At 41.5% G+C, this 26,867-nt stretch overlaps 1 protein-coding gene across 3 annotated transcripts in view; it reads left to right on the forward strand.

The window, feature by feature from the left end:
* The window catches only part of ARHGAP29 (Rho GTPase activating protein 29), a 96,195-nt gene extending 69,633 nt beyond the window's left edge, over positions 1 to 26,562 (forward strand). For 2 of the 3 annotated variants that reach the window (XM_075182345.1, XM_075182348.1), the window contains 18 exons: positions 1,045 to 1,182; positions 1,363 to 1,427; positions 1,649 to 1,759; positions 3,210 to 3,290; positions 3,930 to 4,118; positions 6,892 to 7,029; positions 9,627 to 9,817; positions 12,575 to 12,726; positions 12,813 to 12,938; positions 13,037 to 13,135; positions 13,657 to 13,820; positions 14,035 to 14,223; positions 16,448 to 16,585; positions 17,124 to 17,353; positions 19,306 to 19,600; positions 19,867 to 19,975; positions 20,270 to 20,371; positions 24,592 to 26,562. In XM_075182345.1, the coding sequence (XP_075038446.1) occupies positions 1,045 to 1,182; positions 1,363 to 1,427; positions 1,649 to 1,759; positions 3,210 to 3,290; positions 3,930 to 4,118; positions 6,892 to 7,029; positions 9,627 to 9,817; positions 12,575 to 12,726; positions 12,813 to 12,938; positions 13,037 to 13,135; positions 13,657 to 13,820; positions 14,035 to 14,223; positions 16,448 to 16,585; positions 17,124 to 17,353; positions 19,306 to 19,600; positions 19,867 to 19,975; positions 20,270 to 20,371; positions 24,592 to 25,484 (3,410 nt within the window). In that variant the 3' untranslated portion in view covers positions 25,485 to 26,562. The remainder of the gene's footprint in view (positions 1 to 1,044; positions 1,183 to 1,362; positions 1,428 to 1,648; positions 1,760 to 3,209; positions 3,291 to 3,929; positions 4,119 to 6,891; positions 7,030 to 9,626; positions 9,818 to 12,574; positions 12,727 to 12,812; positions 12,939 to 13,036; positions 13,136 to 13,656; positions 13,821 to 14,034; positions 14,224 to 16,447; positions 16,586 to 17,123; positions 17,354 to 19,305; positions 19,601 to 19,866; positions 19,976 to 20,269; positions 20,372 to 24,591) is intronic. The other variant, XM_075182346.1, reaches the window with a different exon arrangement.
* Positions 26,563 to 26,867: the final 305 nt, after the last annotated feature.

Here is a 26,867-nt window from a genome sequence, read left to right on the forward strand (position 1 = left end):
AGCAGCAATACCTTATAATCGGAGCCGGATTTAGACCTCATGGGGCCCTAGGCAAGATACTGGTTTGGGGCCCCCTCCCTGAAAAAATCCATAGCACTATAGTTTTTTAGCATAACATATACCCCTATTCAGGGGCTGGCTGGCAGACTTTAGCCTGGGGGGGGGCAAGCATATAGCACTGGTCCATAAGTAGTGTCCCATTTTTAAAGGGTGGCCTCACCGCCGGCCCTGAGAGGGCCCTCTGGGGACCACTGGGCCCTAGGCAATTGCCTAGGTTGGCTAGTGGTAAATCCGGCCCTGGTTATAATATATGTAAGTACGTAGTAAATAGTGGGTTGAAGCTGCTGGATTTAAAGTAATCTGTCTCTCTCACATGGGTGCAGAATTTATGTAGCGGTGCCTTACATTAGATTGCAAGGTGTTAAAAAGAACTGGGCAGAACCCAAAGAAAAGGATTAGATTTGCTCATCTCTCCTCCTTTAGCATAAAAACACAGTATTGTAGCACTCACCGTTATTCCGGAGAGTCCGTGTTGAGCAAGGATTACACAATTTTGTCTACATTTGTATTGAGAATAAATGATCTGTACATGCACGTGTGGGATAAATGCTGCTACATCTGCATGTTGTCTGCATAACGATATGGGCTCAATAACTATCATTATGCTATGTGTACAAATGTGATGTAACAACTATACAGGCGTTTGCTTTCATTTTCTAAACTGCATTGGAAAATGTTTTTGATTGGTTGCTATGGGTTACAGCACATATGTACACACAGCACCATGCATATTTGAAACTAAAATTACAATTCAAGCAATGGAAGAATAAGTATCTTTGATGTATGGGCGCACTAGTATTACAGTAGTCATATGGCAGGTAACAAGCTCATCTTAGTTGCTTGTGCCTCTGGCCCTTTCTTTCTAAAATCCTTGTCAATCCTATTTAGTGTCAAGCAGCATTAAAGAACTACCCAAGATTCACTGGAGCACTGCCTGTGAGCCGCTAGAAAGCTCTCATTTTCCCCCTCACATGTTGTTTTCAGGGCATCTACGGGCAGAAGAAGTGGACAACATGCTCCTGCGGAACGACAGTGGCGTTGAATCAGCCCTATCGTACGCTAAAGCGTGGTCAAAATACACCAAGGATATACTTGCCTGGGTGGAGAAAAGGCTTAATGTGGGTGAGTGCATTCTCTAGCTGTCTAATGAGCTTTGAAATTACATCTGTTGCCAGACTTGTGCTTCAGACTGTCAGTAATGTGATGTCGTAATTACTGGCCGTTTCACTATTCTTTATTCGTTTTTTCTTTAATGTTTTATCAGTATCCATATTGCAGCATGTCTTTTCTTTTCCACTTTAGAAGCAGACGCTGCTAGAAATCTTGCAAAGATGGCTGAAACCGCAAAATCCATAGTCTTCCCTCAGGTGAGGTTTCATTTACATGTCACGGGGAAAAACTGTTTCTTTTCTGATTGAGATCCGTGCATTGTGAGCTGCAAGTAATAGAACGGTCAGATTTTCTCCATGTTTAAAATGACATATGGTAATGGGAAGAGAAGGTAGGGTGGTTGCCGGTTACTCCTGCAGCAGAATCCTTATTTCTACATGTACAATATTTAATGTGTACGTCTGTGTTCTCATTTCAGGAGTTTATGCCTTTCCAGCCAATTTTCACAGCCGCTTTTCAGAATGACATTGACTGCAGCCAGCTATGTCTGCAAACAATGGCTGCACTTCAGAGCAACAAGTTCATTCAGGTGAGCCATGCTCAAAGCTCGCTGTCATTGTGTAAACATGTGACACTTGGCAACTTGTTTATCCCTGTGCATGTTTGTAGTGTAATTGTATGCAGCTTTGTTTTGCACGTTACGTAATAAGAGTGTTCTTTTCATAAAATGGGACTGTTTTATATATTTCCTATGGATGAGGTTGAGCCTTGTACTTACCTCTGTGTCTTTACGGCAATGTGATGACCAAAGTTTTCAAAAATTACTTGGTTCATCTTTGGTCCATTGGTCATTAATTTTGATTACAAATAGAAATGCAGCTTGGCAAATGGTATCAGAGAATCTGTTGGACAGCCTGAAATGACAGCTAGCTAGCTCTGCTTCTGAGTTTAATGAGCACTTCTGTTATCACCCTTTGTGGCTAATAGATCAGGTAGATCCCTCACCCAGTTTTAGCAGAGAGTTGGGTCTGGAGGGCGATTGCATCTGCCATGCCTACTTTGACCATCCATGTGCTTTATGGAGTGGAAAATCAAGTTATTTCCTTCTTGGGCACAGAGCTTCCAGCTTATCGCACATAGGTTAGCGGAGCAAAAACGTGTTTCCAGAGGGGCAGGTTGGCACAGGGCCTTGGGGGAGGGGTTGGGCATAGTGAGAGTGTTGCTTGTATACTGTGTGCTAGTTGGGTGGGTCTTGTGACCATTTTTACTCCGCAAAAGGCCAATATTTCGCACCAGCTTAGGTCTGATGGTCTTTGGGCAGCATATTTATTGGGGACCCATTTTTTTTGCTTCAGTGTAGTATTTCAGAGGACCAGAGCTTTGTAATAAACACTTTACACGCACAAAAATTAAGTTTAATAAACAGTCCTGCGGTCGCCCCACTTGCATTATTGTTCGCACCGTGCACTCTGGAGAGTTTTCACCTAGACTCTTTTTTAGCTTGAGGTGACGTCTGCCCAAAGCATAGAGTAAACCTGCAGAGCATACAACCACATCCGTACAAAGCAAATGTATTTTATTTGGTGCACCAAGTAAGGCAGTCCCTGCTATGTTTCTGTAGGAGCGATGCAAGCAGTGATGTCTCACTTGGACGTAGCTCTTGCGGAGAATGACTGAATCTGGCTCCTTAGCTGTAAACTATATCCACTAACTTGAGATAATATAACTCATTGAATGAGTTAGTGATTATATCTGTCTGCAGTTGGCAGTTTATTCAGACAATAAAACAGTAAAAATATAGCTGGGGTTTTGTTTTTTATATCTTACTACTCAAAATATAAAAGCTTCGTGTAAGCCTGAATATAAAATACATGCAGAGCTATCCAATGGTTTTGTTTAGCAGTGTTCTATTTTTTTCTTTTCTACCAAGTTACTGGCGGTTTACCCTGTGCTAGCACTGCTATGCTAATGGTGTGCAGCCCAAATAGTTTTTCCCATTTCACATGCAAGCAGCATAACACTCTTACTTTTGGCTTCAGCCTCTTCAAGCTCGACGATCGGAGCTAGATAGACAAAGGAGGGAAATGAAAGACCTTTGGCAGCGAGAACAGAAGAAAATGGTTGGTGCACATAATTTCTTCTTTAAGTGTTTCGCTTTCTCCTTTAGTGCCTTTTATACCTGCTTCTTCCTCTTTTTATTGCAGATACGTTTTACAATTGGTGGTTTTTGTTGTGTGTGGTTTTTTTTTTTTTTCAATCGTTTGTTGTGTGATGGTTTGTTTTGTATTTATAGTTGCATTGCAATTAGTGATTGATTTGTTTACATACAAGAACAAAATACATCTTCTGAAAACATATATTTTAAAACAATCTTCATTGTCCAAGCACAGATATCCTTAAGCAATATATATATATTATAAGTCTTAAATTAAAAATCTTAAACAGAGAATGTGTTTGTGTCGGTTACAAAATTGGCTTTGCGAACACTCAAGCTAGTTTGCAGGGCTAATGTTAGTTTTGCTGTGTAGTCGTATATGATTGTACGCTGACTAGTTATTTGCCTTCCATTTCGTCTTAAGTTGTCTAGTGTAGAACTTTGTAACGTATCATCATCCGGAGCCAAACAGAGCTGTACACATTAAACTGGCTAATACAGGAAGTGACTGGTAATATATTGCTTTTCGATGCAATTGTGTTTTCCTCCTCACTTGGGAATTTGGTCTAATAAATTGCTAAATTTTTTTGCTTGTTTCATGCAGCAAGAGTTGGAAACTGCCTTACGGAAAGCTAAATTATTAAATGTTCAGCGGCAAGATGAGCACGAGAGAGCGAAATCCAGCACTATCCGCGCGGAGGAGGAGCAGCTTAGTATGTCAGGAGGACTCATGAAAGATGGGAACAAACAATTGGAAAAGAGGAGGCGTTTGGAGGAGGAAGCTTTACAAAAGGTCTGAACGCCACACAGCTGGTTTACGACCGTAAATGTTTGTAGTATGTACCCATTCCCGCACTCAACCATATTGTACCTTAGAGCCACAAAATGGTTGTATACTTTACAGGGTGTAAAATTAAGGGCTTCCACTTCTCATTGGCAGGCCAATTACTTTATTCTGCAGGGCAAGCCTTGTTAGTGGCTCTCGGGAATGTTCAATAAACAATCCCTGCTCCCCTTTCCTGCACAGAAGCTGCCATTGCTATCTCCTTAATTCATTCCCCAACCCCACCTGCCTGCTGCTTGTATGTGAGGTATGCTGTATGAGGAGGGATGGTCCTGGTATCACACACATACTGCTGCTTGTATGTGAGGTATGCTGTATGAGGAGGGATGGCCCTGGTATCACACACATACTGCTGCTTGTATGTAAGGTATACTGTATGAGGAGGGATGGCCCTGGTATCACACACACCATACTGCTGCCTGTATGTGAGGTATGCTGTATGAGGAGGGATGGCCCTGGTATCACACACCATACTGCTGCTTGTATGTGAGGTATACTGTATGAGGAGGGATGGCCCTGGTATCACACACCGTACTGCTGCTTGTATGTGAGGTATGCTGTATGAGGAGGGATGGTCCTGGTATCACACACACCATACTGCTGCTTGTATGTGAGGTATACTGTATGAGGAGGGATGGCCCTGGTATCACACACACCATACTGCTGCTTGTATGTGAGGTATACTGTATGAGGAGGGATGGTCCTGGTATCACACACCCCATACTGCTGCCTGTATGTGAGGTATGCTGCATGAGGAGGGATGGCCCTGGTATCACACACACACCATACTGCTGCTTGTATGTGAGGTATGCTGTATGAGGAGGGATGGCCCTGGTATCACACATCATACTGCTGCTTGTATGTGAGGTATGCTGTATGTGGAGGGATGTCCCTGGTATCACAGACCCCATACTGCTGCTTGTATGTGAGGTATGCTGTATGAGGAGGGATGGCCCTGGTATCACACACCCCATACTGCTGCTTGTATGTGAGGTATGCTGTATGAGGAGGGATGGCCCTGGTATCACACACATACTGCTGCTTGTATGTGAGGTATGCTGTATGAGGAGGGATGGCCCTGGTATCACACATCATACTGCTGCTTGTATGTGAGGTATGCTGTATGTGGAGGGATGTCCCTGGTATCACAGACCCCATACTGCTGCTTGTATGTGAGGTATGCTGTATGAGGAGGGATGGCCCTGGTATCACACACCCCATACTGCTGCTTGTATGTGAGGTATGCTGTATGAGGAGGGATGGCCCTGGTATCACAGACCCCATACTGCTGCTTGTATGTGAGGTATGCTGTATGAGGAGGGATGGCCCTGGTATCACACACACCATACTGCTGCTTGTATGTGAGGTATGCTGCATGAGGAGGGATGGCCCTGGTATCACACACACCATACTGCTGCTTGTATGTGAGGTATGCTGCATGAGGAGGGATGGCCCTGGTATCACACATCATACTGCTGCTTGTATGTGAGGTATGCTGCATGTGGAGGGATGGCCCTGGTATCACACACACCATACTGCTGCTTGTATGTGAGGTATGCTGTATGAGGAGGGATGGCCCTGGTATCACACACCATACTGCTGCTTGTATGTGAGGTATGCTGTATGAGGAGGGATGGCCCTGGTATCACACACCCCATACTGCTGCTTGTATGTGAGGTATGCTGTATGAGGAGGGATGGCCCTGGTATCACACACCCCATACTGCTGCTTGTATGTGAGGTATGCTGCATGAGGAGGGATGGCCCTGGTATCACACACACCATACTGCTGCTTGTATGTGAGGTATGCTGCATGTGGAGGGATGGCCCTGGTATCACACACACCATAATGCTGCTTGTATGTGAGGTATGCTGTATGAGGAGGGATGGCCCTGGTATCACACACACATCATACTGCTGCTTGTATGTCACTGATTTGTTCTGAGCAGTCCACATAACATGCACTGACATAACTGGGAGGCCACCCAAAAAAAATGCCATGACATATCCTCACATGATCTTGAAACATGTGAAAAACATGACAAATGTGTTCCTGGTTGTGATACAATATAAATATTTGTTCTGCATTTAAAGTGCAGAACATATGTTGACTTTAGGACATGTATGGTTGTATTGCTTCCATTATCACTACTAAGTAGCAATGTCCTCCTAGTGTTTATTCTTTTCAAACACCCAACAAAAGCTTGAACCAGTGTCTCAAGTTTCTACATTATGACCACTAACTTCTGGAGCAGGATGGCAAAGTTCTGTGCTTGTCTGCAGACCACTGGACTATGGCCTGATGCTGTGCTAGGCTCTAGCAGGAAGCCAGATAGGAGTCCTATCATTGCTTGCACAGCAGAATGTTAATGTTTCTAAGCAGTGCTACTTTATCATGGCTATGCAATGCTTCTTTATGGGATCTACTTAACAACTTTAGTATGCTTTACCTCTTGTCAGAATTGTTATACTTTGATATCAAAAGGTAGCTTGAAAGTATAGTACCTTTCATGAGAACACCCAACATTGAACCTCATCCTTTCCTATGATAGGGCATGCTGGGTCATGTAGTTCTTTAACAGCTGGAGAGCCACACCTGTGCCCTATATGAGTCCTCTTTCCTTTTATCTTTGGTAATGTTGCAATGCGTATCAATTAGTACATATTTTTTTTTAATGGTTTCTGATGTGCATATTGAGTAGTTTTCATTTCTTGCTTGGTAGGCAGAAGAAGCTAAAGAACAGTACAAGGCGTGTGTGGCAGAGGTGGGAGCCAAGAGGAGCCACATGGAGAGTGTGAAAAGTGAAATCTTAACGCAGATTCGAGAGCTTGTTTACCAGTGTGATCTCACCCTGAAAGCTGTAAGTTTCTACTCATAGGCTGTATACCTACTGTTAATTAGAGTTATCATGGACATTATGAAGAAGTACTGTGTGCTTCTGTTTAACTTATTAATGCAAAGCTGTTATGAGATTGCAAAAGGAGAGTTCAAATGGACTTGATAAAGAACTGCTCAGTGCTTTCTGCAAGTGAATTTGGGTGTTATTACTTCCCATGTAAATATTAATAGATTTATTTATTGATAATCAATGAATGTGTTTAGCACAGTTTGTCCCAGGTAAGAATACCCCCAATTTCATCATCCTCTGATGTTTGTCTCTAGATGTTGACTACAGCGTCACACACATGGTTCTTATCCTTAATTTATGTAGCACTCACACTTCCACAGTGCTGTACAATAAGAGCATTATTTAGCCACATCCGTTCCTGTCCAGTGGAGCTATCACAGCAATACAAAGACACCAATGCTTAATTAGAGAGAAGACAAGTAACCCGTGTCTGTAGACATAATTAGGGTGCCCAGAAGAAACCCACATGAACACACACAATGGTTGTTAGCAAATTAATGGCGCACAGACCGCAAAGCCCACATCACAAACTGATAAAATGGCAAATACATTTAATACCTTGCTTACCGGTGTATACTACATGTCTTATTTAGGCATATTTAACAAGACTGCTATAAGTTTACTACATTGTAAATCTACTTCTGGAGCGCACAGCTGCACAGACTGTTGATTTTCAATACACTCCTCTAAAAATGTTTCAGGATTAAAGATCCCTAGTTCTCATGGATGCTTGTCAGTGACATGTAACATATATCATCCGTTTACTGAATGGCTGAATAGGTATTTTCCCGTATACAAATAGATACAGCCTTTGCTTATTCCAGTGCTCTGTGATAAACGAAGTACCCTTTGATTTTGAATAGCTGTAAAGTAATGACATTTACAGCTAATATTAAACCTACATAAACGTATTAACCAAGATCTAAGCTGGTGGCTGGTTGCTTTTCTTTGAGTCTTGTAATTGAATTGACTTCTCTGCAGCTTTGCAGCAGAGCTAGCGCTTTCAGCATTGAAGGAGTTAGGTGGAGCGATGTCTTAAGCTTCTCCTGGGGATGTATCTGAAGTGGCCTTTTGCCAAGACATTCTCATTCTCCGTTAATAACTTTAAGACCAGCACAATCTTATAGCTGGCTGCATTCACGATTCTTTGAAAACCGACTGCTGTTCCGATCCAGCCTATTTAATCTCCTTTAGTGGGAAGATGAAAACATGTTTTGGAATAAAGATGACTCCCCATCATCCTGAGTTGGAATAAAAAGTAGCTATTTCCTTTTGAAACTTGTCCAGCAACTTAAACCCCCTTCACTTCTGGTATCTTGCTGCATTGTCCGCTGCTCTCCTACCATACTGAAGGGCTTGTACAACAAATATCGCCTGTGTGCTCCTGAGCTGTGACTGTTGAACCAGTGTTCTCTCTTGTAATAAGTTAATTATTTCGCTGAATGAGTCTATTATTACTTGGTTGACAATCTGTTAATCCTCGAGTGCCTTTCCTTAAAATGTAAGTGCTTCAAAGTCTAGTTCTTCTGGGCAGAACCCAGGTTACGTTTAAATTAATGCACTCCCCCTAATAACTCTGCGAACCGTCCGTAGAGCTGGAGGGTAATTTGCCAGGTTGGACAGGGGTTTACTGAACATTTTATAGAACAAATTTAAAATAAACAGTAATAAAGTGTATTTCTCTTGCTTGAATGAATGCTGGTACTTGTTTAGTTTCAGGAGATTTACGGTAGGGGTTGGTGTATGGGGCTGAGTATTACAAAATTGGTTACATGTCATTAATACACAATAATATGCAATATTCAAATATTTTTAAATTATTATTGATAATTGTTTTGAAATTAATTTGTTTGTATTCCTTCATTTTCTTCTATTAAGAGACAAAGGGCCTGATTCATTAAGGATCTTAACTCAAGAAACTTCATATTTTAGTCTCCTGGACCATGTTACAATGCAAGGGGTGCAAATTAGTATTCTGTTTTGCACATAAGTTAAATACTGACTGTTTTTTCATGTAGCACACAAATACTTGATAGCTTATTTGTACACTGAAATGTAAAGTTAATATTTGTGTGCTACATGAAAAAACAGTCAGTATTTAACTTATGTGCAAAACAGAATACTAATTTGCACCCCTTGCATTGTAACATGGTCCAGGAGACTGAAATAAGAAGTTTCTTGAGTTAAGATCCTTAATCAATCAGGCCCAAAATGAGTGTTTGTCTTAAATACAGATTTAAATAAATGACCCATATCAGCCTAACTATCACCTCCTTGCACTGAGTTATGCTATTCTATGAGATGCCCCTGAAATTATGTTTTATAAACTACATGGTAATCACATTTTGACAATTTTAATTTTAATGCATTCAACCAATGGATGACAACACACAAGGAATACATCATTAGGTTTTGTATTGTATATAAATGATCAGAAATATCATATTATCCTGCTTTTATGGGTGTTGGGATTGTTTTGTGCATTAGATTACTTTATTTATACAAATAAAACATTTTTAATAAATACAGTTCATCATCTCTATAAACAGGCGACAGTAAACCTGTTCCAGATGCAGCATGCCCAGGTGGTATCCATGCCTGTGAGCTGCCAGTCTCTTTGTGAGAATGCCAAGCTTTATGAGCCGGGGCAGCAGTTTTCAGAGTTTGTGAAGAGCCTGCCCAAGGACGACTGTGGCATTGAAGCAGGATCTTGTGAAGCGCCAAATACACAGATTGGACGGTGAGTTCATTACCTTCACTCTCTATCATTTCTTACTGCTGCTGTTGTGTGTTTTTATGGGATTGGTTGTGGCATACTTTCATTGTTGGCAGCTTTCTTTTTTTGGTTGGCAATGTAATTGATTCCTTCAGTAGTTTAATTCATTTACAGCTGTCCTTTTTTTTTCATACTAATATATTTTTGCTTTGTTTTGTTATTGAACGGTTAACAGTGTGCAGAAGTGTCCGTATGCTTAGCACCATGCTACTGAATACTATTTCCCACCCAATGGCATTAGACTGCACCCTTGAGACCAACGCAATGGCTCTATAGGCATGCTAACCTCTGCAAATAGACTAAACATTTACTGGGTAATCATGCAGCATCAATTCCAATAGCTTTTAAAGTTAACATTTTACAGGTAGTTACAAGTGTAACCTGAGAACGTGCACTTACTATATTCATAGTGCATTCTTTTGTTTTTCATTTTTCTGGGCTTCTTTTGCCATAATGTGGCATTTCTTTATAAACATGGCCCCCTTCTGTGATGTGCAACATGCAGCTTTTCCAGGTGAATAGCTGTCCTGGGCCCGGGTTTGATGACTGTTAAGTTGACCGGTGTGACAGCTGCATTTTTATTGATGCAAGGGTTAGCACAGCCTACTGTTGCTTGATTTCATGCCAGTAAAATATTGTAGCCTTCCCTGGCTACTGAGGTAGAGGACTAATGGGCATGCTCTATTTTATGTATAACTGATACATTATTATAGCCACTTAATATTGATCAAAGATGTCAACACAAACCAGAGGCACTGAGCAGGGAGAGTAGAAAAATATTAATGTTTGGTCCCTGTGACCCTTAATATACTGATGTGTTATGTGCATGACTTTACACTTGTGTGTGTGTGTGTGTGTGTGTGTGTGTGTGTGTGTTTCTCTGCTGTACTATTATATAGAATTTGTCTTGTTTTTTCTCATATGACATTTCATCAGTACAAGCAATCAAGCTGTTGTAGGGTAGACACGCCATCTAAATGTTTATATCTTTTGATCTTAAACTTGAAGACCCATTGCCTCAGGGATAGATCAGATTACAGAAAATCTAAGTATGTAGACAAATTCTTACAACCATGTGCAGCCAAAATGTTATCTTATCTTAGAGATGCCCCACAAATACTTAACATACTAAAAAAAACACACATGGAAGGACAGCTACATATGGTACACAGTCCATCTCGTCTCCTTATATACTAGTATTTTACACAAATCAGGCATTCTTTCACTGTGATGGTTCTAGAAGGGGACCCCGACGTTGACAGCAATCAAATTGGCTTTTTACGGGGCAGTATAGGAATGAAACTAATACATTGCTGTTCCCTATTTGACGACAAATGCTATTTACACACATTACTGTTGGAGCGAATTTACCACCAGTTTTGCAAAACTATTATCCTCTCTTCCCCCTTATAACCTCCTCCCACGCGCGTATCCAAGACTTCGCCCGCGCTGCCCCCCTCCACTGGAACAAGCTCCCTCCCTCCATCAGAACTTCCCCTAATCTGTCCAGTTTCAAACGGGCCCTCAAAACCCACCTTTTTCTTAAAGCCTTTCTGTCTCCCACTTAACTTCCTACCTTATCTTCTGCCTCCGTCCCCCTACTCTCCCTCTCTCCCCTGCGTCTCTCTGTCTGTCCACCCCTCCCCTTAGATTGTACGCTCCTCTGAGCAGGGCCATCTCTCCTCCTGTTTCCACCACTTCTAACTCTGCTCTCCAGCTACTTAGCCCTCCTCCTCGAGGCTCCACTCCACGTCCACTCTCGCTTCCTCCTCCCCCCTGGGGGTCTCCCTGTCTTCCGCGCCCTCCTTCTTGGGCCCCGTCATTTGCGGATCCTACATCCCCCTTCCCCGTCCTCTCTAGCTGTGCATTGAGCTTACTGAGTTGCTGTGCTTACTGTTTACTGTACTGTGCTGTCTCCCATTGTATTGTAATTTGTTTGTCTCTGTACGGCGCTGCGGACGCCTTGTGGCACCTTATAAATAAAAATTAATAATAATAATAATAATATATGAGCACTTGGGAATATGATACGATGTATAGTGACTACAGTCTCATCCTATGGAAAAGATGACATGCCTGTCTGAATTTGAGACTTAACCTAATTTTGTCTTGTATTCCTGTCAGAGGAATCCAACACTGTTATTTTTTTGGTACCTAATTTTGTAAATCAAGCTTTATTATCAATTCTAAAACACTGAAACATACCATAAACCAGTTAATAATAACTATGCATTAAAATTGAGCTTCCACAAACCATCCTGGCTTGAAAGTATCCCAAATAACCAATTAAAAATATAAAAAATAAATTGCACAGGAACATACAACATGAACACATGATCTATAGAGTCCTGAAACGAGGATATGACCATTATAGAATGAAAAGTGGCTACAAAAGTTAAACTTGTTGATAGAAAGTGAAATCAAAAGTAAGGGGGGTGAGGAGGGAGAGGAACTTACATTTGTGGCACAATACAGCACACAGGGCTCCAGTATCATAAGAATTGACTACTCCATAGGTGGACTTACTTGTAGCAGTTCAAATACTATAAAACATTTTTTTAAATTTAGGGCACAGGTGAAAAAGTATACAGTCTCCTGCAATGGCTTTCTTACTAACTGCTTGTGTTTAGTGATTGGGCTTCACTAATTTAAGTCTGTATTGTGTTTTTACATGTTTGGCTATAATAAATAAATCTTTGCTTGCATGTTTCTTGTGTTAAGGCCAGAGAACAGTGCACATGCATCACATGGGAACTTGTCTCAAGGCTCAGCTGAATACCCCGCTCAGTCTCCTGAAGACATTGGCAGTCCCGGCTATAGCCGCTCTCAGAAGATTGGGCAGAAGAGGTCTAGCAGCAGCACTGATATTCAGGGTATGCCCTAATTTAGGAGTATAGAAATGTATTTCAGTTGGGTGCGCACAGTGTATGATCATTCTGCTGGTTTCATCTTTTTAAAGCAGCAAGAGGCCCACCGTTTAGATCGTGGTCTGTGGGCAACCAGAGTGGCGGTATGTGCAGCGACTCGGAGAGTGCAGGCGGCAGCAGCGAGTCTCGTTCCATGGATTCTCCATCAGCTAGTCCAGGTACATTTCACTGTTCTATGTAATACACTGTAATACATGGCTGTCAAAAGAAGAAAAAGCTGTAGTTATTCAGAAATAATTGTAACTTTGTGTTACAGGAGACTTTAAAAGACGTCTTCCTAGGACTCCATCCACAGGGACTATGTCTTCAGCTGATGATTTGGATGAGAGGGAGCCTCCATCCCCTTCAGACAATGGTAATTGTGCCTTTCATAGTCCTAGGGGTATATTTACTAAGCTGCGGGTTTGCAAAAGTGGAGATGTTACCCATAGCAACCAATCAGATTCTAGCTGTCATTTTGTAGAATGCATTATGTAAATGGAAGCTAGAATCTGATTGGTCACTATAGGCAACATCTTCACTTTTGCAAACCTGCAGTTTAGTAAATATATCCCCTAGTGTCCAACATGTCAGTGTGTATCTGATCCATTGCAAACAAATATGTAAAGGAATCTGGCTATAAAGAGAGAAAGTCTGATGTGAATCGGAAAAGCATGTCCCACACACACTCTTCTATTATCACAAACAGAATGATACTAATAGCTGTTCTTTTCTATATAATATAGTTTTATGCTATTGTTTTGTAAATATAATTTCATGGGAACAGATCCTATTTATTACATTATTACTATACGTGTAAATATGAATGAACGGTCTACTAACCATTTCCTACAAGTGTTACACTTCTCAATGAAGTCTTTATTTTTTTTTTTTTAGGTTTGAATGACCTAGTTTCCGAGATTGCAAATTCCCCTGGACCCTTCCGGAATACCATCATGTCCAAGGCTGCCCAGACACACAAACTGCGAAAACTAAGAGCCCCCTCCAAGTGCCGGGAGTGTGACAGTTTAGTGGTGTTTCACGGGGCCGAGTGCGAGGAGGTGAGGCAGACCAGTAATTCAGAGCTTGGCACCAGACAGAACACACAAGGATATGGGACACTGCTTCTCTTGTGCATGCTTTGTATGGCTTTACTGCATTTCCCGTCCCACCCATGACTTATTTTCACTGCAACTTTAAGTCAATGATTACACAATTGTTATTAGACATAGCATAAAGGGACAACAGCCCATTTAGTGCGTTTCTTTATTACAGTGTTCTCTTGCTTGCCATAAGAAGTGCCTGGAAACATTGGCCATTCAGTGTGGACACAAAAAGCTTCATGGAAGACTTCATCTCTTTGGAGTGGAATTTACTCAGGCTGCTAAGAACACCCCCGATGGCATTCCTTTTATTATCAAGAAGTGCACCTCCGAAATAGAGAGCCGAGCACTCTCCATAAAGGTGTGTCCGAAATTGTCCCCAGATTCGTTGCTATTGCTTGTAGTGATTAATTCTAGAGTGGGGAGCCCCGACACATAAAAAGCCTCATAGACTAAGGGCTAGATTTACTAAGCTGCGGGTTTCAAAAAGTGGGGATGTTGCCTATAGCAACCAATCAGATTCTAGCTGTCACTTTGTAGTAAGTACTAAATAAATGAAAGCTAGAATCTGATTGGTTGCTATAGGCAACATCCCCACTTTTTCAAACCCACAGCTTACTAAATCTAGCCCTAAGTGTTGTTAGATCTTTATTAGAGGAAGTAAAGGTTAACCCATTCACTGCTACACACTTTACAATAATCAGTGCAACGTCTATTTCAATGATGGCTAACCTGTGACACTCCAGGTGTTGTGAAACAACAAGTCCCAGCATGCTCTGCCAGCTATCAACTAGTTGTCTACTGGCAAAGCATGCTGGGGCTTGTAGTTGCACAACATATGGAGAGCCACAGATTTGCCATCACTGGTCTATAAGGAGCAGCTTATCTCTATCAGCAATTTGAACAGATTCCCCAGGTGTCTTCCCCTTCCCTGCTCACAGGACTCTGATCTACCTGTAAACTGAGTATATACTACTTATTTGTGTCACATGGGCAGTAAAACATCCAATTAGTGTGTGTGTGTGTTTGTATCTGTCCACATGGGAGGGGGGTTTCTGTGTACATATACACAGTATTCGTATTCAATTTAAACACATTACACTTATGTGACATTACTTTATTCAGTTTATGTTTCACTGGGGAAAATGTCATGTGGGTGAGGCTTTATACATGGACAGATTGCTCATTCCAGCACAAATTGCTTTTCTGACTGAACAAATATACACATTTTAAAATTGTGGGAATTTTTTTTTGTTGTTAAATCCATCAAATAAAGTGGAGACTTAAATAAGTACTGGCTTATAAATGACCTCCAAATGTCTGTCCCAATTCTTTAGAACAAGCACTATGGGTTAGGTAAGCTGCTGGAGTGTTGCGATTGCCAGAGTATGCAGGTAGCCTGCTTAGATCTTTTCTGGTTTAGCCTTTTGTTTTCATACTTGGTTCTCAGGTGTGTGGTCGCATTTTAACAATTCCAGCAGTGAAGGTTTTTGTGCTTTGTACATGATTTTAAAAGCCATCTAATTAGAAAATGCCTCTGGCTTATTTTTGCCTGGCTTATCTCTTTGTATGGTGACCACTGCACATTTCCAAACACTAGACAAATTACAAGAATATTTACTGATTAAGATCCATAAGTTGTTTATGCGGATTTCGGTAATAAGTTACTGCCTTAAGGGCAGCTTGAATTAAGAGCAAGCTGCCGCCGGACATCACTGCAAAGTCTGGCTGTGCACGGTGCTGCCTATTACGATAAGGAATCTCTGCTCATTTTTCTGTGCACCTCTATTGGGGAGCGAGGACAATGAACAAGGAGTCCTTGCTGAACGTTGCCTTGAAGTATCGCCACAAACTCTTCTGGAGACGCATCACGCTGAATTGAATTTACCTCTTCACAGCAGGATTCAGTGAGTGTGCCGCTGGTTATCACCTCAATGTCAGGCTGTGCACCTTGCCAGCTAATACAGTACAGAAATCGCCACTTGTTTTTTTCGCATCTCTATGGTACGTGAGGGAAAACAAGTTGATGTGTCTGTAAAAACTCCAAAACGATGTGTTTCCACGGACTGTTCCAGAGACGCATCTCGTCGCCCCGGGCCAAATTAAATCTGTCCCTTCGTTTGGAAAAAAAAAGTTAATTAAATAATGAACATTGATGTACAACAAACCTGTGCTTTGCAACAATGAATGACCGAAAATAAAGTGTGTTCTACATAACCAAGTCTATCCAGTATGCTGTGTGCCCCACTCCTTTGTTGAAAGTTGACATACGTGGAAGAGTTGAGCTTCTCGCCCTCTCATCACTCTATGGGAACAGACAGGAGGGATATGATGTTCATATGTCTGAGTGATTAGCTTGTACTAGTTAACAGAGAATAACTTGTTCTACTTCTCTTATGTGAGCTTTCTGACCCATCTTTGCAAGCATTATAAAAGGTGCAAATAATCTTCAAGTGCAAAAAAAACAAACAGAAAACAAGATCTCCCTGTGCTCAGCCGGTTTACTAATAACTTTTAGTTATTTCCACCAAAGTCAAATAATAACTCTGCTTGTTGTGACAAAGTTTGTGTTTGTGTTTTTTCAGGGCATCTATCGAGTCAATGGAGCAAAGTCTAGAGTTGAGAAACTGTGCCAAGCATTTGAAAATGGGAAGGACTTGGTGGAACTGTCTGACCTGTCCGCACATGACATCAGCAATGTTCTCAAGCTCTACCTCCGTCAGGTAGTTTATCTCAAAAGTTGCAGTTTCCAGGGACACTGCTTTCTGTTCACATGGAGAGCAAACAGCCTCCTCCATGGAAAGATTGTGGGATCACTGTTATGGACAGTTAGGATGGTGATGTGCAGCTTCTCTCTATCTCTGGGCCTTCCATAATGTAGAGAGCTACATACATCAGATGGTGGTTTGTTGTAAGATAGGGATAGCTGTACAAAAATATTTAATAATGTCCTCTTTATATTTTATAACTTAGAAGATAGGGGAAACAAACTTTTTGGATGGAACACCGTTGTTTATTACCACAGAACAAGTGTTGTAAAGCTCATTATAACCAGCTAATCCAGCAATTGCTGTTTAAGATAGAATACCAGTTGAATGGTACATTTTAGCATTTTTTTTTTCTTGTATGTAGCATTACAAAGAAAATCTAATATATGGTGGTAATCCCAGTTTAAAACAAATACATTTTTAAGAAGATGATTGTGGAAAGAGGTCTGTACCTTATTATGTAATAGTGCTTTTTCATTCTGTTTTCCTTTAGCTTCCAGAACCTTTGGTTTTGTTTCGCCTTTACAACGAATTGATTGGATTGGCCAAAGAAAGCCAACGTGTCAGTGATGACGTTGACTTTAAAACAAGCAACCCACCGTTAATGAGACAGCCATCCGGAGTTGAGCTGAACAGGGTTATTATTAAAATAAAAGACCTGCTGAAACAACTGACACTGCCTAACTACAACACATTACAGTTCTTAGTGGGGCATCTTCATAGGTAAGCGTTAAACACTGGTGTATTGTGTTTGTTTTGCAGTTAGTTTAACGTAGCCTCCAAAATGGAGAAGTCCAATAGAAAATTTCCTGTTCCATTGCACGGTCATTTCCAAATATCGCAAAGTTTGTGAACCTGTTACATATTTATATCCCTAGAATGATCTGTGTGTTGTCTCAAGATCACTAGGGGCTCTCTGTGTTGTCTGGCGGCCCCTAGGGGGCTCTCTGTGCTGTTTGGCGGCCCCTAGGGAGCTCTCTGTGTTGTTTGGCGGCCCCTAGGGAGCTCTCTGTGTTATTTGGCGGCCCCTAGGGAGCTCTCTGTGTTGTTTGGCGGCCCCTAGGGAGCTCTCTGTGTTGTTTGGCGGCCCCTAGGAAGCTCTCTGTGTTGTCTGGCGGCCCCTAGGGGGCTCTCTGTTGTCTGGTGGCCCCTAGCTGGCTCTCTGTGCTGTCTGGCGGGCCCCTAGCTGGCTCTCTGTGCTGTCTGGCGGGCCCCTAGCTGGCTCTCTGTGCTGTCTGGCGGGCCCCTAGCTGGCTCTCTGTGCTGTCTGGCGGGCCCCTAGCTGGCTCTCTGTGCTGTCTGGCGGGCCCCTAGCTGGCTCTCTGTGCTGTCTGGCGGGCCCCTAGCTGGCTCTCTGTGCTGTCTGGCGGGCCCCTAGCTGGCTCTCTGTGCTGTCTGGCGGGCCCCTAGCTGGCTCTCTGTGCTGTCTGGCGGGCCCCTAGCTGGCTCTCTGTGCTGTCTGGCGGGCCCCTAGCTGGCTCTCTGTGCTGTCTGGCGGGCCCCTAGCTGGCTCTCTGTGCTGTCTGGCGGGCCCCTAAGGGGGCTCTCTGTGCTGTCTGGCAGGCCCCTAAGGGGGCTCTCTGTGCTGTCTGGCGGGCCCCTAAGGGGGCTCTCTGTGCTGTCTGGCGGGCCCCTAAGGGGGCTCTCTGTGCTGTCTGGTGGGCCCCTAAGGGGGCTCTCTGTGCTGTCTGGCGGGCCCCTAAGGGGGCTCTCAGTGCTGTCTGGCGGGCCACTAAGGGGGCTTTCGGTGTTGAATACTAGTCAAGTGGGGCTGGTAGTTGTGTTTGATTATAGATCATTGACGCATACATTTTTCAATTGGTGCACACTGGTAGAATAGCCTGAGGCACGTGCTTCGGTTTGCCCCCTCAGAACAAAATTTGCCAACCAATCTCTGTGTATGTATATATGGTTTTTATATGTATTTCTAGATATATTTTTCTTTCTTGGAATATAGAACTTGCGTAACCCAACTGCTAATGCACGGCCCATGCTACTGAGATCTGTTGAAAGTGGAGATACTGAAGAAAAATATTTTCTGTTCTCAGTGCACAGATATGATTTCAGCTGCCCGTTCCTGAGATATTGACTTTTAGTTGCTGGGCATTGTGCCTGGTTGGGATAGTAGTAAAATTTGTCCAGTTTGTTCCCATAATCTTACTGTACTCTCAGGGATTCAGACCCCATCTTATAATGTAAATGCTAGGCAATCCTAATGGAACATTAAGTCATTTGTCAGCAAACATTTCATATACATTATCTCACCCATTTTTAAAAGAGTGATTTAAATTAAGCTTCATTCTGTTCATGTCTGTATGTATTTAAATAATTCTGCACATCTTGAAAAAGGGGAAAAAAATTAAAGGTGTTAAACATGATTTTCAAGGCCACTTGAAGTCTGTCATTGAAATAGGAACCATGACACTTTAGTATCTTTGAAACCTTAAATAGTTGTTGCTGCTGTTGTGTGATAAACGTTTATAGTCGCAATTCTTTACTCCTCATGGAAGTCACTGTTATATTGGGTCATCTTTCTACTGCTGTGCGTCTGAATTTATCTCCTCCCTCTCATTTACATACAAAGCCACAAAGAGGACACAGGACACTGATTATAAAAAGCTACTTCTCAATTTGAGTACGTTCATTGTTACATTATCTAAATCTTAAATATTTAGGGTGACCGAAGAAGTGGAAGAAAATAAAATGACTGCTAGCAACCTCGGGATAATATTTGGACCCACCCTGCTTAGGCCACGTCAGACCGATGCAACTATATCACTGTCCTCTCTTGTGGATTATCCATATCAGGCCCGTATGGTGGAGCTTCTTATAACGTACTATGATAAGATATTTGATGTCTCCCGGGAGATGATTAACCCTGCAGATAACCACTCTGAGAAGACAACTCCAGCAGAGGATAGAGAACCGCATCACATAAGGAAGTCACAGTCACTGCCAGTTGGTAATGAGGTAAGACTCTCTTAATGGTGTATTTACTAAAACTTCTAAAAAGCGGAGGAGTTGCTCATAGCAACCTCTAGCTATCTTTTTGTAGAATATGCTAGATAAATGATAGATAGAATTTGATTGGTTGCTATTGGCAACAGCTTCACTATTTTTTCCCCTCTACGTTTTTCATTATATGTATCCGATAGTTTCACTTCTTTCACTTTATCTTGTCGTGTTTGATCAAATAAGACAACGCTTACGCAATATTTCTATCTTGGCTTTAATAGAGCATTATGCTGTCCAAACGCGCCAGCTCCCTGGACGAAACATTCGTCTTTAAAGGTGTGGAGGGGAGGGAGTGCCGAAGTCAGAGTATGGATATAGTAGAAGAGAATGGTAAGTATGCAGCAATATCACTTCCTGGTGCATAGCACTGCTCCACAGAAGGGAACTCGGTGCAATTTGGTAATCCATCCTCTACACCATAAATACTGATTTAAATATGAAGATAAATTGTGACGCTGTCATTTGTACAAGTACAAGCTGTGTCTCGGGATATTCTCAGTTACAGGTTACTGGAACTGTCATTATTGGTCGGTTTATTTCAGCTATGTGTGACACACTGGCACCATATATTACTGTCTATTGTTTCCTCTTAATGGAAGCTAATTTGTAACCTGTATGTTACAGAAAATAACTCCAGTGAACATGAAGCAGCGTTAAGGAGAGATTCCTCCTCCTCCTCCGAGGCAGTCAGTCCTGTGTTCACGTTGCATGAATCAGAGGAACAAGGTGAGCTCGCTGCTTTCTATGTCTTACCAGACTGGCCCCAAAGCTAGGAGATGAGAAGTGAAAAGCTTCTTCCTTTGGTATCTGATGCAGATAGTGTACTGCTTTATAGATATTTTGTAATACAATTAAATAGTTTGACACAAGCCATTGGTAATGAAAGCACAACTCTCTGTGAGCTTCATACTTATTTGTTTCTTATCTTTATACTAAGGCTGCCCTCCCTCATTAAAGGGATTTTTCACCTTTGGGTGACTTTATTTGCATGTACGTGACTTTCTACAACTTTTATTAGTTATGTCCTCATATAATTCCTTGTTGTCATGAGCGATCTCACAAGGCTCGTCTTAGGCTGCCTCCATTGTAAAGATTAGACTGCAAGAATGGACAACTCTGCCTTGTTGTTGTTGTTATTATTATTACCATTTATTTATATAGCGCCACTAATTCCGCAGCGCTGTACAGAAAACTCACTCGCATCAGTCCCTGCCCCATTGGGGCTTACAGTCTAAATTCCCTAACACACACAGAGAGAGAGAGACTAGGGTCAATTTTGATAGCAGCCAATTAACCTACCAGTATGTTTTTGGAGTGTGGGAGGAAACCCGAGCACCCGGAGGAAACCCACGCAAACACGGGAAGAACATACAAACTCCTCACAGATAAGGCCATGGTTGGGAATTGAACTCATGACCCCAGTGCTCTAAGGCAGAAGTCCTAACCACTTAGCCACCGTGCTATAAAGCCAGGGTGGAGCAGCGAGCAAAAAAATCTGACTGTGATGGGCATCCCAATATACTCCAGGGGCCATACGGCTGACTCTCTAACCTTCTCTAGCGTTGCACATTACCCTTCATCTCAGTACTAAGTTTAAACTATATATTTAAGAAAATAGACACCTGTATGTAATAACAGCTCAGCAGGTATTTTAATCAAGTGTAACAAACTATAACAAACAAATCTGATGGAGCTGGGGCCTGCTGGTGAGAGCTCAGAGGGCCACATGCTGCCCATCAATGCTCTATGATGAAAGCATAAATTTAAATACAGCTGGAAGTACACCATCTGTATAAACCAATACATTGCAGCTGCCACAATGTGGAAAAGCCCTTTAAAACTCAATATTAACACGTGATTTGTGGTGTTCTCATCAGTTCATTTGTTGTTGTATAACTCACTCAAACAAGGTGTATAAGTGTTTTTCAGGGAAATAGATAGATGCTCACTTTAGAAGCCCTTCTCCCCAGGTAAAGAGTAAGCACCCAGGATACATTGTATAAGATTTTGATTGAGTAATAACTCAGGATTACGAACCTCTGACAATAATTAGCAAGTTCACCATGGTTTCTTTAAACACTTGTTAATATTTACCTGGTATAAGGTTCCCTAAAAAGTTTCCTTGCCTAGATACTGGTACACAAACGGCTAAAAAATTTTTTGAAATGATTTGAGAATTATTTTGTTTACATAAACAAGTTAATATTTAATATTATGAGCGATCTTCTTTCACAATGTTAAATGTTATGACAAAGCAGTAACTATTAGACAAATGAGCACCAGTAAACCACCGTATTGAGATCGTCCAGTGGCCGTTGGAAATCACAGGAATTCCCCATGGAGGTTTAAAGCATCAGAGGCACATTGCTAAGTAACACTACATCTGCAAACCTTCCATTTGTGAGTTGTCCAAAGAAGAACGGTTACCATGGGCTAAGAGTATGGACTGTGCACTGTTAGTATGAACCTGTTTATATGGTGGACTTTTCTATACTCTCTCTGCTCAGGTGAACAGTTTGGAATAACCACATACACTGTATGCAAATGTGAGGATGGTGATGGAGAGACAGACACATTCTGCACTACAGTCACTCCTGGGCCTCTGGGAGAAACACTGATTTGTTTTTAGTTTTTTCTGCTTAATAATGCAATAGGCAGCATGTTATCATCTAATTATACCAAACATGACTTGTGCTCTTTGCAGTCAAGTATGGCATAGTGTCAGTTGGTGATATTCTTTATTAAATAGCTCACTGGTGCAAAGCTGCTCTAAAATCATAGCAACCAATCAGGCATTTGTTTTAATTGTCTGACCTGCGCTGGACGAAAGCCAATTTCTGATTGGATGCTTTTGGTTTGTGTGCAGATTTACACACTGTGAGCAAACCTACAGCGTGGCTCATTCGCTAACTTTGCATCAAGGTGCAAAATGTGCAATAAAACAAAGCATTGTCTAACTTTCATTAGGCAGAAAAGATATAAATGCTTTGGTTGTGTGCTTCTGTGCCAATTTTGCACCAAAATGAAATGTTGGGAATATTTTTTACCAGTTTTAATTACAGTTGTGGCCAACGGTGTGCATTTTCTTCTGTTAATGGACTATAGTTGAAATTAAAAAAATATTTTGGTATCGACATTTGTAGTTCTTTGGTTTGCAGCCGAATAAAACACAAAAAGTAGAAAATTAATCATAGCTTATTCCACACAAAGCCTTAAATGGAGAACAAAATGATTGGCATCTCTTAGAATTAGTTAGAAATAATTACATTTTAAGTGGGTAATTCTCCTTCACTTTGGAACTGAACTGACCTGTGGTGAGTAGCAGGTGTCTGCAATATAAAAATCACTTATTTAACAAGCTTGACTAGAGAAAAGGACTCCTCCTGTTTTGTCGCCATGTTCTGCAATGAGCATGGAGAAGAGAAAGCAAGCCAGAGAATTGTCTGAGGATAAGTGTGTAGATTGTAGCCAGGCATGGACAATCTCAAGGCTACAAATCTCATGACCTTGTTATAGCCACTAGGCAAAACGTAATCAAAGATTGTATCACAAGATTGTTTTGAATATTTGAGAAATCCCCTCGATGCGTTACCAAACAGATTCAAGCTGACCTTTACACACAAAGTACAACAGTTTCAACTTGCACCATCCGTCATCAATGAATGGTGTGGACCAATGACACCAAATTAGAGATTATCCCTATGTTTACAGAAAGCAAAATGAAGAACATCTTTCCTACAAACATGGAGGGCGGTACAGTGATTTTGTGGTCGCTGTGTTGCATCTGACACTGGGTGCCTTGAACGTGTGCATGTGATCCTTTAAATATGGAGATTACCAGACCATTTTGGAGAGCAATGTTGAACCCAGGATCAGAAAGCTGGGTCTCTATTGAAGGTCATGGGTCTTGGACTGTTCTGAAGTGTCCAGCAATGAGTCCAGATCTAATACTCTATAGAACACATGTGGAGAGATGTAAAAACAGCAGTTAGGAGAAGGCACCTTCAGGTAGTAGGTTTAGCAATGATTGTGGAGCATGGAACTTTTGACTGCAACTGCTCGACCCCAGTTTTGTTGTTCAGTTTGAGCAATGCAAGCTCCTCTTCACACTGGAGTAATACAAATGTGTGCGTGTCTGAGAAGGAGCTCTGTGATGCTGCAGCAGCAATTATTTCCATTCTGTATGTCACGGTCTGTCTTCGATTCATTTGATATGTTCTCTTCTTGGCTAAATAGACATGTTCATGAATTTCCATCATAGTAATGCAGAAGCTTATTTCACACCTAGACTTTCTCTGGTCCTCACAAAATGTAATTGTTAACGGTCATACCCCCCAAATATCTGAACTGTGGCGGTCCCATGTAAGGTGTGTCCGCAATTTGTGATAACACTTCGCCACCAGTACCGTAGCTCTTCTTGTTTCCGCATTGGCAACCAGCAGAACAGGAGGAGGTTCTAACAGTATCGTCTCAGTTTCTAATACAGGTGCTTTTATTGTCCAATAAGCACCTGTGATAGAAAATGACACAGTACAGTTAGTTTCAAGGGTTCCTAGTTGTCAACGCTTGTATGGGTGAATTCTCTTACTTGGGACTGCTGCAATTCAGATAGTTGGTGGGATGTTAGCCTAATATAATGTTTTATAAACAGGCTACCAGTGCATAAATCTGCAATACCTTACAGTAGCAACATACATTATTCAGCTGCCAGACCTCATACTCATTTCACTAGTCCATAGATTGGTTGTCTTTGGTCCAAATACATTTTCCCATTTATTTAATCAGATTTGTTCATATTAAAAATACTTTATTTGTTGTTGAAACCAAACTTGTTGACGACCGTTTTAGAGTATAAATTAGAGAGTCGATGAGCCCTGTGTATAAAAGGCATGGATTTAAAATACCATAAAATACATATTTAATGTCCTCTCTTTTTTTCCACCTAGAATGTTCAATGGATACCATTTCAGAGGGTGATGTTGCCCTGGGAAGGAGCAGCACAGAAGACCTTTCAAAGACAAACATCTCTGTACCTGTAAAATCTTATAGGCAAATAACCAAAGTTCAGCTGAGGGCTCCCCGGGCCAAGCCAGTGGTTCGCCCTGTAAGTTTACCTGTGGATCGACTTCTTCCTCCCTCTGTGTTGAACGAGAAGAATTCCAGGAATGTGGGTGTCGCCAGTTCAGACAAACTTGGCAAGAGTCCTATTATTGAAGAGATCTCGGAGACCAAACCTTTTCCTACTATCAATTCTTGTCACAGACTTTCTTGTTATGACTCCCAAACTTATCGTAAAACATGGGATAAACAGTACAAACAATATGATATTACTCCGAGGACGGCAATGATTATGACCAATGTACCACAGGAGATAAGAGCCCATGATGGAGGACCTACCAACTTGCCCTCTACCACCACTTGTATAAATGCAACTCTGCCAAAATTACCATCTACAACTCAACTGAAGCCAGTTGTCCCCGCCACAGAGAGCAGCTCTTCAGAATCTAACCTGCTTGCCTCATACAGGGCACCAAGGACTTTGCAGCCCCCGCCTGGAACTTTTTACAAGCCACCTCCCTACAAAATAAAGCCAAGTGAAGAGACTGCTCAGAGTGACGTTACATCCGCAAGTACTGGGAAAACACAATGTCAGGTCAACAACAATAATGTGAATCTAGTTGTCGACTCAGATCTGGTATCTGAAACTCAAGGACAAAGTAAAACTTCACAAAAACCCATACCTGAGGAACTCCCACCAACAGAGGCAAAGCCAACGTTTCCCCGACTACGGCCAAAACGCGTACAGGAGCTGGAACACAGAGAGGCACACTTTGTGTAACCGGAGAACTGCATTGTCCTCCCCTATTGTGGAGGGCCCCAACGTGCCATTATTCTGAAATATTTTTATAAAATCTTTTAAACTGGAAAAAAAAACCCATATAATTTAAGATTCTGTTGTGCTTTTCCTATACAAAATGTATCTATTTGTATGCATTCCTCAAAATAAGAGCAGTTTATAAGGTGCACTTAGTGAAATATGATATTCTAAAAAGTAAAAGGCTTATTTATACCAAGAAACAGTATTCATATATGGATCAAACTGTTTTTAATGTACATTTGTTCAGTAGTTTAAGAAAAAAATATTGCTTTTATGACCGCGGCAAAAAAAGGTTTTTATTTGCTGAAGGAAAGCATGTAATCTGTGCAATTAAAATTTGCTCCTGTATAGATGATGTAAAAAAAACAACCCAGTGAGGTGCATCTGTTCATTTTAACTGTATATTTTCCACCTGTGTTTTCATCCATTGCCATTTGTGTGTTCTCACTTTAATGTCATTTTTACCAAGATGATGCACTTAAAATGTATTTTTTACGAAAAACTATAAAACGGGTAGGAAACGGTCAGCACATAAATAGTTACTGAGAGAGAACGCCAATAATTCAACAGCTGACAAGGGATTCTGAGAGACGTAGTTCTGCAACTGATGGAACGCTGAAGGTTTTTTTGCACCCAGTATAAGCGGTTACATAAATGTGATACAATAATCTTGCTGCCATTAGCTCACTTGTATTTGTCTTACATTTTCCTTGCAGCAGTCTTTTTTTTGGATAACCCCACTTTTCAGAGTCAAATTCATACTAATATACGAGTTACCTTATATGGCAGAGCTGTGAGTAACATTCCCAAAAATAAATGCAAGTTTCTGTACTATGACAAAACTTAAGATATCTCCCATTGTACTTATGTTTGCTGAGCAGCAGAATGCAAACTATTCAGTCATCAAACATGTTCAATGTCTATGATTTCCAAAAGACTTAGACAGTCTGCTGTTCATGATTAAAACTTTATATCTTCTATCTTTGACTCTGTTAAGCTCCTGAAACTTTTACATATATAAAGCTATTACTAGCTTTGTCATTATTTAAAGTGTACTTGTGTAAACAGCCATTTTTTGGAGGTTAGTTCAACATGCATCCTGTCCGTCCACTAGGAGCGAGTGGCGTGACCAAGTGCCTTGGTGATGTCACTGGTTCCTAGTGATTTGATTGGCTGCTTTGTCATGAACATTGGGTCAGCTGACAATATTGCTGCCTCTACTGTGAATAGGCAACAGGTGCCCTTTAGCTTTGCCTCCTAGCGGCATGGTAAGTAGTTATTGTTGTAGATCAATAATCCGCTTTACATGTTCAACTCATTTTCATCTATTTATCTGCTGCCATA

Source organism: Mixophyes fleayi, chromosome 8 (assembly GCF_038048845.1).
Source record: "Mixophyes fleayi isolate aMixFle1 chromosome 8, aMixFle1.hap1, whole genome shotgun sequence".
In the NCBI taxonomy this organism is placed as follows: domain Eukaryota; kingdom Metazoa; phylum Chordata; class Amphibia; order Anura; family Limnodynastidae; genus Mixophyes; species Mixophyes fleayi.